The following is a 17,710-nucleotide window of genomic DNA, read 5'->3' on the forward strand; positions in this document are numbered from 1 at the left end:
CAACGTGGTTCTCGTTGAGTCTGCATGGATGTGTAGCTCATTCAGTGAAATCAACCAATGAATGTCACTTCATATATGCTGTGATTGGCCAATTCTCTTACAAGGTTGGCATAAAGTTCCACAGTTAGAACATTTAGACAAAATCTTTACACCAGTTTTTGTGACACAGCAAGGTCTAGTTGCCCAGCAATGAACTTCGGTTTATGTCACTTGTGCTCCGCAAAGCTCTCGTGTAAACCTTCATAAAAAGACCTGATACCATAAACTGAAGAACTTTAATGTACTCCGTCTTTTTTCCCAAAGAAAGACAACACCTAACTATCATAGTGCAACAAGACAGCTAGCAAAAAAAAAAAAAAAAAAAAAAAAAAAAAAATTATCAACTGAGTATAAATGAAACAATAGGGGCGATCTGAATGTAAGTGATAAAGGTTTGTGATTAGCTGCTACCTAAACTCTATCAGCAAACTTTTCTTAAAATTGTTCAGAGTAAATTTTCTCTCAAACTGCATTTTTTTTTTTTATCTTTCCTTTTTTTTTTTTTTCAAATTACGACAAATGTAGAAAATAACATCACAGCTAGTTAGTTTATTTGGAAAATCCAGACTTGGCATATTGTTTATGTTACATATTTTATTTTCTAAAAGCAGAGATAAATAAATATACATAGTTTTTTATGGTTTTTAGTAGGCAAGAGAAATCTGACACACATAATTAAAAAAATACCAACATTGGCATTGCCACATTAATTATTTTATTGCTTGACAAGAAATTTAGAAAGATATAATTTACATTCCACTATTAATAAAACAAATTAAATTAATATAGAAAAAAATCAGAATATCTTTGATTACTGTTTTAAAAAATCATATGGGTGATTTCATATTCGCTCAAAAAATATATTTCATCAAAAGACTCGTAAAACTGGGGGGGGGGGAAACTCAGTTTAATTAAATAGCTAGAAATATGACTCTGTAAATTGAGTTTAAAATTTGAAAAAATGAGCTGTGCATCATTTGCACATGGAAGACAAAAGGAATTTATTGTGGTTTTACATAATGAAGAGCTTAATAAAATTCAAGCTGACATACAATCATCTACATATAGCAGCACCTTTATGGGTATTATTTTTATATTTAATAAGCAAATGCATCTTATATTAGAGACAAAAAACTAATTATTAATGAATTACTTATCTGGCTTACTGAATTATCAATGGAACTGGCAAAGATTTGTTGTTTAATTGATTATAACCATCATAAGATAAAATACTGCACAGATGGCATAGTGGATGGTGATGCTAATTACTGTACTGCTAATTACTCGGGTTTAAATTCCGGAGAAGGCATGTATGTGTTTCAAGTGCAGCAGTGATTGCACAAGGCACTCAAAATAGATGGCAAGCCAAAATTCTCTTAAGAGATTGGTGGTAGGAAAAGATGGACATCTCCCACGAAATTCCAATGGAGGGAGTAGTTTAGAAGTTATTAACAGCCAGTGATACTTAATATGTTTACTTGGATGCACAGGCTTTGTCTTTGCCACTGAATGGTTTGTTGGCACTCTAATCATGCTTATTTCCAGAACCTTTTTATTTTTGATACTGTTGCGATAGGAAGAGAGCACAGCGAAATTACGTCCAAGCAGTACAGAGAAAGAAGTTAAAGTACACATTATCCAATATGGCAGTTCACTAAAGAGGAAGGTTTTTATTTACGTAGAAAGGCTGCATTTTTCAAAATTCTGAGTGCAAGTTCCCAATTAGCTACATCATCAGCATTATGCAAGCCATACGACATAGATTAATTAAGAAATGGCACAGTCTAGAAACACTATTTTTTTTAGACTAAACAGGAAATAACCAAATTAAAAAAGAGGTATTAAAAGGCTATTACCAAATTAAATTATAAAGCTGATTTACATATTTTTTATCTTACATATCCTGCTCTAAATGTGAATTTAATCAGGATTGACTTTTTCCTTTTCAATATGAATCGACAAGCATCAAGCATCTATGCAAAACAACATTGCTATGCTTCCTACGCCTCAGTGTTCCTATATCAGTACTTCTAAAACTTTGCCTTCATTGCATATATATATTCACACATATATTAACAATTAAAATTAATCAAATTAATTGAAATGTTGCTTTTAATCCAGTATTACAACAATACTTCTAATTGTGCAAGTAAACATTTTTACAGACACAGAAGGGCACTCTCTCTCTCACTAAAAGAAAAATTCAACACATATACAATTTTCTGCAGCTGTTGAAAGACTTAATGATTTTCTGCATATTTACATGCAAGAGAGACATTCTTTATAATTTTGTACACCTCAGGGAAAATTAAGAGGCCAATATTTCTTATGCCCTTATCTTGCCAAACTAATTCAAGGTTGAAATATAATAAAAAATACACAGATCATTAATTGAAAAATATTTAATCACTAATTTAATGCTGCACAAATTGCTGCAATATATATAAATAATCAAATGAATGAAATGGGGATACTCCTATCAAATATCAAAAATGCCAGTAAAGCTAAGAAATACAATTTTGAAGTCAGCATTAATTCCAGCCAAGTCAAAACAAGAAAATAATTAAAGTAAGAATTAAAAACCGAAAGGTAAAATAAAAATTAGAAAAGAATTTTTAAATATTGACAAAGAAAAATACTGCAAAAGAAACTGAAAGATGGATTAAAGAAATATTGTCTTTCCAGTACTAACTAATAGTTGTGGACATGCAAATTCAATTGAGATGAAAAACTGAAATGCCAATTAAATGAAAACTCATCAGTTATCATATTATTTCTACATACGACTTCCATCTATTATTGCATGTACTATATAAATTAAGATTTATATTGAGAGTTTTAAATGGATGTGTGTGTTAAAACTGATACTAAAATTTACACATTCAACTAAAGCATAACATTACTGAGGTTCAAGAAAAATCTATGAATTAATATAAACAACAGGATTTTGTAAAACTGGATTTTTAATTTGCATAGTACAATATGAACAACATATAAAAAGAAGCAGGAATATCAATAACAATATTAGAATTGCAAAAGTAAATGCAATTTGAAATTACAATAACAATGATTACAAAGAGAAATAACATAAATACAACACACATGCACACAAAAAAATAAAGAATAATGATAATGATAATCATTACAACCACATTTTAACAACAAAACAAACAAACACCCCTAATATCTGGAAGATCGAAATCTGGAATTTTATTTAACTTGGAACCAGTAATAAACAAAAGGAATGATTGGCCTTTCTAACAAGCTAAATTTGAATTGCTCTGAAATGTTCAAGTATATCATCTGTAAGACACTCTTGAAGCACTTCAGGTTTCGTAGGCCACATTTTTTTCAATCTATTTACAACAGCTTTTAAAGATGCTACTTTCTTTTTAGCAGCTTTTGCTTTGGAACAGTAGTGATGCTTGGAAGGTTTTTTGTAATGGAATCCTTCTTCTGGAATAGTTGTCATTTTTCTATAAAAATTTGGACAAAGATGGTCCACAGCTAAGTCTAATCTTTCTTCAACAAATTCGATTGTGTAAACACGAATAGGTGAAGAGCTGCAGACATGACAGGCATTTTTTCTCTTTAATTTACACAACGATTTTCTTCTTAACTAGAACATACATAAAAATTTTTACACAGAGAAATATATTTAGAAACATCATGCAAATTAAAATAAAGTGTCAATAATATTTTTTTCTCACCTTAAGCTAATAAGATGATATACATTGATTAGCAAAATGCAAATAAAACAAAATAAGACTTCCTGAGATATTCTTACCATTATTAACTATTCAAAATTATGATTTTTATAATAATGGGAACAAAAATTAAAGTTCAACAAACTTAGTTTCATTAAAATCTAATGATACACTCTTCAACAACTCTACAACATTTTCTCCAATTATCAGGTTTAATTAAGGCAAAATCCATTTCTTTAAACATTGTCTATACTTTCTGAATCCACACCTATAGAAGACTTCTATTTCTAATTCTGAAGCTTTAAGGTAATTCACATAAAATTCTTGAAAAGAATAATGATTATTTCAGCAGTATTTTTATCAAAAAAATAATTTTATAGCACTATTTTAATATATGGATTTGCAAATAAATATGTATGTCATACCCATGTGCATTTTTTTTTTTTTTTTTTTTGTATATTTCTCACCCATTCTTCATAAAAGGACGAAACTTGGTGTAGCTGAGTTCAAGGTCACATACTTAAATGGTGGAAATTCCTGAGGTGACAGGTGCAACGGTTTTTTAGGAACACCATTGTTCGGGTATGTCATACCCGCGCGTGTACTCGTGTTTCTCAGTGAGTCACTCTTGAAATGAGTATGACATACCCGGCGCATGTTCTCGTGTTCGTCGGATCGGTGTGTGTGCTCGCGGGTTAAATGAATTTTAGTCTAGTACATCAGTTTTTAGATTGTTGAAGTACTAAATAAAAATATGGCAACACATTATGATTCTCTTCTTAGAATTAAGGGTACTATTCAGTTTCGAGTGCCGTAAAAAAAATTGCAGCGAAAACGTATGCGGGAAAGCGCCAAATCTAGCAAACACGTCCATTTAACAGCGTGCCAAATCTCGCGTACGCGCTGATTTCAGATTGCGTAAGTTTATATAGTTCTATATTTCTTAAGACTTCTCGTTTTCAAGCTTTTACTATAGGTTTTTCTTGAGTTGTAAGCATGGCGCCGTATATTCCTTACGATGAAGAGATGGAAAGATTGAGAAATCTTCTTGAAACCGTTTCTTCTGATGAGGATTCATTTAGTGAAGATGTTGATTACGAAGAATATAATAGTAATCATGATTCATCTATAGAGAGTAGTGATTCAGATACAGAAACAGAAAATGAAACTTTGGAATGTAGCAATGAGTTTTATGTTGGAAAAAATGGAGTAAAATGGAACAAAAATAAATTCCGGACTAATGTTATAATTGGCACCAAAAATATTATAACTAAACTCCCTGGAAATATGAAGTATTCTAAAGACGTCTCAACACCTTTAGATTTCTGGTCACTGCTTATCGATGAAGATATGTTAAAACATGTAGTCGACAATACAAATATTTATATTGATTCAGTACGTGGAAATTTCACTTGTGAAACTCTTGCGAACACTTGCGAAACAACAAATGAGTTGGAAATCAAAGCTTTAATTGGATTGCTGTATTTATGTGGAGTTTATAAATCATCCCATGTGAACGTAAGAGATTTGTGGGCAACAGACGGAACGGGAATGGACATATGTCAGGGAACCGATTCCTCTTTCTTTAACGATGCCTCCGTTTTGATGACATTAGAGATCGTCCCATTAGAAGAGACGTTGATAAATTAGCTCCGATCAGAGAATTTTTTGGAAATTTTGTCACAAATTGCCAAAAGGCTTATACTGTAGGAGAGTATGTGACCATTGATGAGAAGTTGGAATCATTCAGAGGTTGTTGTTCCTTCAAACAATATATGCCCAACAAGCCAGCAATGTATGGCATAAAAATATTTGCTCTTATAGACGCAATGGTATTTTATACCTAGAGTATGAAAATTTATGCTGTAAACAACCAGATGGGCCATTTCAAGTTGAAAATGGTGCAAGCGAAGTTGTCAAACGTTTAATAAGGCCCTTATACAAGTCTGGTCGAAATTTAACAGTTTATAATTGGTATATCCAATATGAATTATCTCAAGATCTCCTAAAGAAGAAAATTACGATAGTAGGTACAATGCATAAAAATAAGAGAGAAATGCCACCTGAGTTTCTGGCAAAGAAAATAGAGGTATATTCTTCAATTTTCGGTTTTCAGAAAGAAGCAACACTTGTATCTTATGTGCCGAAAAAAAAATAAGAGTGTGATTCTGTTATCCACAATGCATTCCGGCGATCAAATCGATGAATCTACTGGGGAATCTAAAAAGCCTGAAATCAGTACATTCTATAACATGACAAAAAGAGCAGTCGATGTTGTAGATGAGATGGCAGCTGCGTATTCTACAGCAAGAGTAGCACGTCGATGGCCTATGGTGATTTTCTTTTCAGTGTTAAACGTAGCTGCCATTAATGCAAGAATAATTCTACTATCAAAGAAGGAACTACCAACGGAATACCGTACCAGGCGTACTTTTCTCAAAGCCTTAGGGATGCAGCTAATAGAAAGTGTTCAAAATGAACGACGATGAGCATCTGTAATTCCTGATTCTAGACAAACACTGACCATCGATGAACATGTTAACAATGAACCACCCTCCCAAAAACCTAAAATTACTTACAAGAGGTGTACAGAGTGCCCCAAGAAAAAAAGATAGAAAGACCAGATTCATTTGTGAAAATTGTAGCAAAAGTATATGTATGAAACATATGATCTCATTTTGTAAACAATGTTCAAAAAATTGTAAGTAAATAATTTTACCTCTCCTTATTCTTTCATATTTTGTCTAAAATGAAGTATTAACTTGGTTTTACATTTTAATTTCTTTTAAAAACTGATTAATTTTATTCGGCAAATTTTTAATTACAAACTTTTTATTCGGGTATGACATACCCGGCGCGTGTTCTCGTGTTCATCGGATTGGTGCGTATGCTCGCGGATTAAATGAATTTTAGTCTAGTACATCAGTTTTTAGATTGTTGAAGTACTAAATAAAAATATGGCAACACATTATGATTCTCTTCTTAGAATTAAGGGTACTATTCGGTTTCGAGTGCCGTAAAAAAAATTGCAGCGAAAACGTATGCGGGAAAGCGCCAAATCTAGCAAACACGTCCATTTAACAGCGTGCCAAATTTCGCGTACGCGCTGATTTCAGATTGCGTAAGTTTATATAGTTCTATATTTCTTAAGACGCCATTGAAATACCAGTTTAATTTTTTATTCCTTTTTTGATATCCTATGGATTTAACAATTTGGGAATTTCCTATGATGAAAAAGTCTGCGATAGAATTTTGGGTAAAGTGCAGAATCACCCACTGCTTGACGCGTTTTTAAGAATTACACATACTCGGTATTCATGTACACATCGACTTATTTTCACTTAAAAAAAAAATCCCAGAATTGCACAAAAATGGCACTGCGCACACCCTTGACTTTATCTATGTACACATCGACCTATTGTCACTTAAAAAGTAAAAGAAAAATGACCAAATTGCAATTGTTTTTACCCTTGTAAAAAGCGGCAAAGAAATAAGCGGGCGATTCTGTACTTTACCAAAAATGTTTTCAAAGAAAAGGAATCACTCATTATAGAAAATTATGTTTGAACAACCAACGAGATGACATTATGCTTTAGCGATAACTCGGTAGCGAAATATTATATGAAATTAAACTTTCACCTAAATTAAAACATGAATATTTAGATAGTTGTTTACTATTATACTTTTTTCTTACATTAGGGTTGCCGCAATTACTTTTGGCAGCACTGGCATCAACAATAGTTTGGCAATTTTTTACGGCCCTTGAAACCGAATAGTACCGAATTAAGTTTAGGCTTCAGTGCAAGATGTAAACATTTCAAAACTTAAAACAGAACTGAATTTTCAGAATAATACATATTACCTGACTACATAATTAAATATCTATAAATTCAACTTTCAATAATTATTTAGTATCTGTTCTTGAATTTTAACATAAAATAGATAACCTTTACAAAGGTTTTCAATGAATAATTTAAAGATAAATTTTATGTGCTTAAGTTTCACGTAATTTTGGACCCTTCAATCTTGCTCATGTGATTTTCTTTAGAACACTTTAAAATAACAAATAATAGCCTGTGTTGTTTTGTGTTTCCATTCATTCATTCTTTAAATAAGAACACAGTCAGTTCAAAAGTAAAATAATTTTATTAAATAGTACTATCGATTCTGATTAATTTAAAATTCTGTGGATTGGCACAGCTTAATGTAGACTTTGTAATATCAAATGTATGTCACACAGTCAATTTTAATATGTGAAAAGAAAAGAGAAAAATAAAAGAAATGAAAAACAACTTAAGCAACTATCATTTAATCTCATTGATTTTAGATATTTTCACCAGTTCCTTTACTTTTAATAAATATTGCATTTCTTTGTTTAGTGCAGATTACATAAAAATGAATCAGCAGCATTTATGCGGCTGGCTTTTCTGTTAGCATAAATAAGCTTAAGTACAAACCTATTGCAATTCCAAACATTAGACATTATGTGTGAAATTTAAATTATCATATTAAAATACTTAGGGGAGTGGGGAGGCAATAGAATTTTCTCGCTTGGTGATTCGCTTTCGCATTTTATTCCAGGAATAGTGAATAAATTTAGCATTGTGAAAACAATTGCCTATTACTGCATTTTATTGATGTTGTAGATAGCATTTATTTTTATTGATGCTATAGATTGTATTTTAGTGATGTTGATGATAGCCCATGAAAAGATAACCACAGAACTTCTGTTATAATTAAATACAAAACAAATACAATAGATTTTAACAGCCCATGAATTGGCAGTTATGTCATTACTTATAATATAATCTATTAGAAATAATACCTGTCCATAAAACTATAAAATAAAATTTCACATTTCAAATTATACATTGATTCATCAGCTGCAATCTGTCTATGGTATTAGGTGATAAGCATTCAAAATGATAAACATTCAGTTCAAGTTGCTTATCATAAGCTGGAGATTATCTAATAATAACCATTTTGCTTTGGAGGAAAAGTATTTTAACTACTTTTTTAACCAGTTGATGAAGATTTCTCATTAAATCCATGCCTTAAAGTAAACCTGAAATATTTTTTAATGGAATAAGTTTGAGAGGCAAGTAATATGGTGGACAAGACAGCATCTTATCAAAGCATAACATGCATTTATAGCTGTATTTTAAAAAACTAAAATAGATAGATATAATCACAACTAAACAGATAGATATAATTGCAAAGCAGTTTGAAACAGTCAGATTTATTAACTCTATTATTTTAATCAAGATTTTGGGGGCTTTATTTGAATTGCCCAATTTTAAAATTAACAACAGTTCACTGAATTAATGATTTTTTCCCCCATCACATTAAGCAGTTTGTTTTACTTATATATAGATAGCTAGACTGGCAGGAAAAATAAAAAAAAAAAAAAAAAAAAAAAAAAAAACAACCATAAAAAGGGTTTTATGTTAATACTATTAAGTCCACTGAAAGGTATAGTATCATATCTATTGTCCACCATATTGATAGCACAAGGTCAACATTATCACAAAGTCATAACCTTCACAGAAATATGCAAACTTTTGCAGTATTTTTTCAGCACATGCGGCGAGGAGTAAAATGAGGTGCTTTAAATTTTAATTTCATTAAATTAATTTTTTTTTCAACTGTACCAGTAACTGGATAAAATTTCACATGTGGAGAGGGAAACATATCATTCAGAAGGCATTTTATGGCATACAGTCGGGAGAATGAAAGCAGAATAGACACTGACATAGGTCTATATAGACCTAAAAGTAGACAAAAGCACATCATGTCAAGAATATGGAAACAGTTTAAAGACACTGGTGATGTATACAGGCAACCAGGTAAAGGTTGAAAATGTGCAACAACAGACTCCAGGGCCATTATTTGGCACAACAGCTGCTAAAATAGATAACTTATGTCAGATCAGACTGCAAGGGAGTTCGCTGCAGCTATAGGAATTCACTATACAAACATAAGTTATATCCAGCGCAAAAGAGGTCTATATGCAAGGGAACCCATAATTTGTGTTGCACTAACTCAAGCTGCGAAATGCAGCAAGTTGCAATGGTGCAGAGATCATTATGATGGGAGTACCACAGACTGGACCAAAGTTCTCTTCATTCATGAATTTTGCTTTGTGTTTTGACAGTAATTCATAACATATTATAATCTGGCAGAGACAAAACACAAGCAATAAGCTCGAAAAGATCCATGAAAGGCATCAGAGCAAATGTGGTACAGTCATGGTAAAGGGCAGACATAATTCTGAATGGCTACATTGGTCTATACATTTTTCCCAGCACAGCTATGAATGCTGAAATATACAGGTCCTTGAGCCTTCTGTCAAGTGGCTTAGGAATGTAAATGGAAATAACTTTTACTTTTTAGTAAAATAAATTTTTTTAATCAAACAGGAGAAATTAATTAATTCATTTCTGGCAATGGTTTAAAAGCCACAAAGAAGAAGGATATCTTCTCTGGTAAAGAGCTATTTACCAGACTGAGAGAAAAGTGAAATAACCCATTAATTAGTAATAGAATATAATGCCAGAAAAAACTTGTAATTTACATTATATACAAAATTTACAAATCTTTAACTACAATATCCAACTTATTCTGTCTTTTGAAGGTTTACGAATAAATTACCATAACCCTATTAGTTAACAGATTCAAATAGAGTATTTAACTCCTCTTTCTTAAGACAATTAATTAGTTTATTTAGTCCCAAATTATTTTTAAGTACTTGAATGAATATCTCATTTCAAATATTATACATATATTACATATGATATTTGAAATGAGATATTTAATGAAATGAGATAACTTATATATATATAAGTTATATACGTTCGGTGTGGCTAATTGCAAAGAAAAAAGGAGGTGCACAACTATAATTATTACAGCAGTCCCGTATACAAAATTTCACTGTTCTATGGCTACTCGTTTCTGAGTTATGAGAGATACATATGTACATACAGTTGCCATTTAAAAAATCCTTTCTGAAATAATTTTACAACCCATTTCAGACTCTAAAAACTGGCTGCCATCAACCTCTAAAAGCTGGCCGAGACCCTGTCAAAATTGTGAAAATAGTTCTAGCAGAATTCTGAAGAAAGTGACTCCTCTTTATTTAATATACAATCAGTAATACATCTGCTTCATAACAAAGCTTTCATTGCTTCTACTATTTTCTTAAGGGACTCTAATTTTACAAAAAGCTCTGTTTAAAATGCTATGAGTATAAACTTTCTGCAGGCAAATATTCCAATCTATTAATGTTTTGTTGGCCATATTCAGCTGACCATATCGTGTCCATTGATATACACTTTTACTGATGGTAGAATCCCACAACTTTAAAAATAATCAACTGCTTACTTTTCTATAGAAGGCAAGCCCCAGGATTTAATCTTTTTTTTTTCTCCCAAAACACAAGAAAAATATAACAATAGCAATTTATTTATATCCTTGTTCATAAAAACTAAAGATGGCTCACACAGAATCAAATGGGATTATGCCAAACAAAAGTGCATATGTTACGAGTGTGTTACTACACCATATTTGCATGTAATTTGCGTTAAATTGCACTGCTTGGCGACAGTTTCATGGTCAGAGCCGCAGCTAAGGTTTTCAGGGCCCAGGGACAACTAAATTTTTGCACCCCCTTCCACGTGCCAAGAATGGAAAACATTTAATTCTAAACTTTCGTAACATCAGTTTGGAACCCCATGGATGCTGTGCCTGAGGACAGATATCCCTCCTTGCCCCAATCCTAGCTACACCACTGTTCCTGTTTGATGAAATAATATATACAGTAAAAAGTCCATAATCTGGACTCGCCGGGACTTCGGCAATTCCGGATTAGGGGTTTCAAGAAATTATGTCTGTTTATAGAATTAAAGAGAAAGTATTAGCACAAAAAACGAAGCAACTTAACCTTTTGATGCGCGCAATATTATTTTTATAGTTTTTTTAGCTAAGAACTCTAGAAATTGAATATTATGATCCTAGAGACAAATAATATATGAATTAAAAAAAATCTACTCTTGCTCATTGCTCTGTGGGTGGTGGTCGCACTGTGAAACCACCATGCATCTATGACTTTGAAACTTACTGATGTAGTAAGAAAAAAAAAAAAAACTTACCATTTTCTGCGCGCGTTTCCAATAAATGACGAAATTTACGGATTTTAAAAAAATGTATGTAAGAATTGCATTATATATATATTTTTTTTACATTATTTTACAAAGTAAATCGTCAGAAAAAATTAAAAAATAAACATTTATGTAATTTTTCTATAGCAGTTAAAATATAAGTACCTACATAATAAGGACATTTGGATAAATGAATTAAAAAACTCAAGTAAGAATAAGAAAGAACTCAGTGTTTTTTTTTTTTAATTTCAAAGAACAAATTTTTTTTTTTGTGATGCTGCTCAAAGCATGTTTTGTCTCTTTGGTACATGCATAGACCCACATTGCACATATACATCTTGTTCTATGAGGTTTCTTCCTTGTGCTACAAAATGTACACTGCCTAGATTTAAATTTCACTAGGATATGTCCAGTGTTATTTAGTTTCTTTTCATCTGGCACATGAAATTTGTGTTTTTTATGTTAATGGGGGGGGGGGCTTGGTCTTTTTGGCTTTGAACGGATCGTTTCCCAAAATATTCAGAAAATATTTTTAATTTAAATAAAACTTTTGCGCAATTTCTATTTTTAATTACAGCAAAGTATATTTACATTAAATTTAAACCACAGGAAATAATTTATAAAATCACAATACAGTCAAAAGTCGTTAATTCGGACACCCATAATCCGGAATGATCTATAATCCGGACCTCAAAGCTAAAATCTTTCTGCGCATGCGCCGCATTGAAGCATGCGCATAGGCGTTTTACTCGTGCGCGCAAGACATTTACCACTGCGCATATGCGTCTGCGCAAGTGCAGAATACGTTTTCGCGTGCGCGTTTAATATATAACGGACGGTATAAGCTAAAATTATCTAATTATCTATTTCAATTAATGTTGATGATTGCGTTGTTCTTTAATCTTCAAATTGGATCCGGCTTATTATTTTTTGCAGACTGTAAGAGCAATTTTCTAAAAGTAAGCTTGAACTTTCGATTATGTCAAATAGAATTTCCGATGCTGGAGCTCCCAAAGGATCTAGAAAACGAAAGTATGTTTCGATGTCCATCAAACAAAAAACGAATTGCTACAAAAAATGGATAAAGGCATATTCTTTGTTTATCTAACCGTTCCGAAATCTGTTTATCAATTTCACGCTGCTCTACGCGGGGGGGGGGGGACGTCGCAGCGCGCAATGAACTGGAAGTTGATTTGTCAACACTATCGTTATCTTCAGGGCAGATGTTTTTATTTTATTCGGCTTATAATTCCTTACTAAATGTAGTATTTAATTTCGGTGTACTCCGTCTTTGATATGATTTAAATCAAATTCGTCGTCATTATAAATATCACGAATACAAATCAAATAGTTTTCTGGTTGCAATTTTCTAATTTCGGCTATGCGTAAGGTATGCTTTACGCATCCGCGCGTTGAAAGAAATGTTTAATAAAGTAAACAAATAAATATTAGGCTTCTTTTTTGGTAAATTTTGATACCCTTTAGATCATAATTGCTCATTATTTTATAAATTACGGTTTCATATTTTTAATTTTATAATTTCTGCATGCCATCTTACCAGATTTAAACTGATGATCTATAATCCGGAAAAATCGATAATCCGGAATCGCCGAAGTCCCGACGAGTCCGGATTAAAGACTTTTGACTGTACTAGCTTGGGGAGCAAGTGTGTTGATGTCAGAGAAAAGTATTTGGAAAAGAAAGACCTTCTTACTGGGCAGGTGCATGCATTGTTTAGTAATAAAATAATTCTGTGGTTTCAAAGCCCTTTATCTATATCCGGGTAAAAATAAACATTCCTATTTGAAAAGCAAGCGAACGCCAGTGGTTTCAAGGCGTGACCACCGAGCCTCTAGAGGATTGTAAGCATTGTGACACAATGCTCTATTGGCGCAGTGGTCGCGTCCTGAAATCACATAGCAAATACCAGCCATAGAGTTTTTTTTTTTATATATGCAGTTTAATTACTGCAATTTTTTATTGTTTATGATAGAAATCATGATGTGCAATGACTAACTTTTGAAATTTAAAGTTGTTTATATTAATAAAAGGAAGTTATTTTGTCTCATTCATCAAAAACAAATTTTAAAAGGCATCCAATTTGAAGTATTAATACCTAAAACATATATTATTCTACAGTCATTTTGTGTTATTTAGATGTAAAAGTTCAGTAATCAATTCATTTTCACTCAAGAATTTCGGAAAAAAGAGGAGGAAAAAAATTCAGAAAATGGTGGTTTCAGGGCGCGACCACTGCACGTCAAAGGGTTACACAATTTACGTTGCAAGAAATGTTTAATAAGATAAACAAATAAATATTGAACTTTTTTTTTTTGTAAATTTGGATACCCTTTAGATGATAATTGCTCTTTATTTCATAAATTGCAGTTTCATATTTTTAATTGTATAATTTCTGCATGCCATCTTACCAGATTTAAATCGATGATCTATAATCTGGAATCGCCGAAGTCTTGACGAGTTCGGATTACAGACGTTGCACTGTATTATCTTACTAGTATTGGATACAATTTTGTTTCATTATGATTTGAGGCATCAGATAAAACCGTCACAAATGCTGCATTTTTCAAATCTTCTACAAATATATACTCAGAGTATAATAATTATTCAGTGAAAGAAATTCGGATTTGTGTCAAATGTAAACGCAAACTATAACATTATAGACACATTAAAAAGTAAAGAGCGCAAAAGTGTGAGGGTGTGAGACAAGTGTGGATGCGTGAAGTTTTGACATGCCCTGAATGTGTTTTATAATCATGTTTTTTTAAACTGCATTACATGGCGATTAACATGTAACTAGTTGTAAAATACTGAAAAAGAGGACAGTTGAGAGGACACTTCTTGAGGAAGGACAAAGCCTACCAAAGGAGAACTGTCCTCCCTAAAGGATGATGATTGGTCACCTAATTGATGTTGGCATAAATTAAAAATCTGACACAGATAAAGCTCTATTTGAATTTACTTCTCTAAAGACAGTCAGATTTAGTTAACATTATATGAAGAAAAAATACCTTAGCAGAAAAAAAAAAAAAAGACTTTGCCATTTCAAGAAGAATGGTCCATGTAAAATGTCCTGTTTTTATCATTTTCCCATGGCAGCTGTGATAAAAAGCAATCATCATGAGAAAAGTGAAACAGGGAAATGACTTAGCTTTGTCCAGTTTGATTTCAAGGTTCTAAAAGATGTACAGTAACAGCCAGAAAATTTGAAAATTCAATTAACTGGAATATTTTAGAAATTTTTCTCCCGAAAAAATAGTCAATAAAACATTTATACTAAAATAATATAATAAATTTATATAAAATTAGTCAATGAAAGATATTACAGCTTGTAATGATATTAACACATACACTTTGTCACCAAACAGTCTGATTTAGTGCCAATAACGGATAAGCATACTGTCACAATACAATCATAAGAAGTTTTGGTTTAATGTAAATTTAATTAATTAAACAATTTTAGTTTTTTATGTGCTGTATCTGTAATTTGTATCACTTTATTCTTTAGAATAATATGTTCATTTAAACTTCTGCCAGAATTATTTTGCAACATCTCCATCAACTTTCATGTTCAGCAAGGATTTCATAATCGGATCAGCCCTATGAAATAAACTGGCTTTCATAAGACTAAAATAGTATGTATATTTTTTAAGCATCTACATGCACTTTACATGTAGGTTTTTGATATTCAAACTGATAACAAACAAGATGACCGACTACTCTTTGTTACCAGGCCCAAATTCGGAAAAGTATGCATATATGCATGCATGTGTATGTAGTATGTGTGTATATATGCACACGTACATGTGCATATATACATTTCTTAATACAGTCCTGATAACAGAAGAGTAATGATGACTGATTTTATAATTTTACAGTGGACATTTTTTCCACAATTTTGGCTTTTTTAATATGTTGTATTTTTTATATTACACTCAAGTATCCAGAATTTGAAATTTTCTAGTTTTCAGGATAGTCGAGTTCATGCCTCTAAAATGAAAATAAAACCTGTTTTCCAAATCAAATTATGATCCATTTAGTCAATGATATAACTGTTCAAAATATGTTTATTTTATACAAACTGTATGCCCATTTATAGTTGATACATTTAAAAAAAAACTGTTTGTAAATATGTTTCATTTATTTTAACTCTATCAACTGCATGCACTATCATAAAATTCTTTGTGATAGTAAACTCGCAGACTTCGGACATCATTGAAAAACTGTGATGAGATTACGATGAATTAAAATTTTTTTGGAAGCCACTGATCTAGCAATGATGGCACATTTATATAACCATTTTGATATTCAAAATATGCTAAAATTAAAGTATGGAACTAAACTGAAGCTTAGTTAAGCTAACTTTTTTCCATACAATTATCAGTTTTCACCTGGATTTTTAAAACTTAAAGCAAGTAAAATCAGTTTTAATTTTAAGGATGACATATTACACAATATCATACTGTATACTCATTTGAGAAAATTGGTAAAACGTATAATAAAATACAATTGGTACTGTTCTGTTATCGGGGCCAGATTCACAAATGTATGCACGTGTGTGTATCTATGTATGTGCATATATATATGCATATGTATACACACATACATATATACATAAACATATAAACATATGCATACATACATTTCTGGATTCGGTCCTGATAACAGAACAGTACCATTCAATTTTCTGAACTAAATTAAGCAATTATTTTGATTAAATTCGTACATTTTTAGAAATTGGTAAAAAGAATCATACTCTTTTAAGAGCCATGCGGGAGTTGTCAACAGTTAATATATCTGATACTCGAACTTGTACCGCTTCAGAATTAGGCAAACTATCAGCGGAGTTTACATTCGCTGAGGCACTTTCTTCGCATTCCATAATTATAATAGTAGCTGGTATAGCTTACAGCCTGATAAAAAGACAGGGAAATGTTCTATAGCTAATCGATTCTCCAGAAATGCTTAATAATTGCATTAATTTTGATACTTCGGACGCGTTTATTCACTACCACAACAAAACCTCTTCGTAGTGGTTTATAACAAAAGTAGCGTAAGTTGAGTTGTTTACCGTCCTCGTAGTTGTATTTCTGAACTTGACAAAAGCGAAGTCCATATTTATATAACTGTATAAACATATAATCACATACCATATAACATATATATATATACATATATTTATACAAAACATGCCATACTTACGTAAACATATATATAGCATTGCATAAATTTTAGCCACCTGAAAATCCGTATATTCATAAAGTGCAAATGCATGATATGGAAATGGTATTGCGAAAATTATAATATACACAAGGTATGCTTTATTTTTTTTAATCTTTTGTTAAAAGAGTTTTCTAAAAATAAAGATTTTATTCCTTATAATTATAATTTTGCAGCTATTTTTTCATTTAAAATAAATTTCAAAGGTGAAAAAAATGCAACATTTCTAGAAAACTTCAGGTTGTCGTTTTCCAATAAAGATTGAGAAAATGGAAAATGGGAAGTACAGCGGTTGCTATTCATGTTTACATAATCATTTTATGCATATATATGTATACGATTCAATATTAATGAGCAGCTACCAGTTAATGCAGAGTAATTACCAGTTCATGACCCAACGATGAATAGCAAGGAAGAACAAACATATTCTCTGAAAGCGAAAGGGGATCAAACAATTTAACAACTATCTAAGTACGTTCGTGTAAGCGAAAAGAAGAATAAACTCGGTTACACTTTTTTACAGGTTTGCGTAATGATAAATATCAAAATAAAAATTTAATTAGGTTTATA

At 31.5% G+C, this 17,710-nt stretch overlaps 1 protein-coding gene across 1 annotated transcript; it reads right to left on the reverse strand.

Annotated features, from left to right (window-relative positions):
- Window positions 1-731: 731 nt before the first annotated feature.
- On the reverse strand, window positions 732-16,970 carry LOC118200368 (uncharacterized). Its single transcript, XM_035372328.2, has 2 exons — window positions 16,677-16,970; window positions 732-3,658 (listed from the first exon to the last, which is right to left on the reverse strand). Exons 1-2 carry the CDS (start codon window positions 16,800-16,802, stop codon window positions 3,305-3,307), a joined length of 480 nt encoding a protein of 159 aa, XP_035228219.1. The 5' UTR covers window positions 16,803-16,970; the 3' UTR covers window positions 732-3,304.
- Window positions 16,971-17,710: the final 740 nt, after the last annotated feature.

The sequence above is a fragment of the Stegodyphus dumicola genome, chromosome 2, assembly GCF_044657685.1.
Source record: "Stegodyphus dumicola isolate Sdum_Otavi_A_Nest chromosome 2, ASM4465768v1".
Lineage (NCBI taxonomy): Eukaryota > Metazoa > Arthropoda > Arachnida > Araneae > Eresidae > Stegodyphus > Stegodyphus dumicola.

Coding starts and splice junctions, on each gene's coding strand:
- LOC118200368 (XM_035372328.2), bottom strand. CDS start 16,802: ATGGAATGCGAAGAAAGTGCCTCAGCGAATGTAAACTCCGCTGATAGT. Junction 3,659..16,676: donor CCCGCATGGCTCTTAAAAGA/GTATGATTCTTT, acceptor TGTATGTTCTAG/TTAAGAAGAAAATCGTTGTG.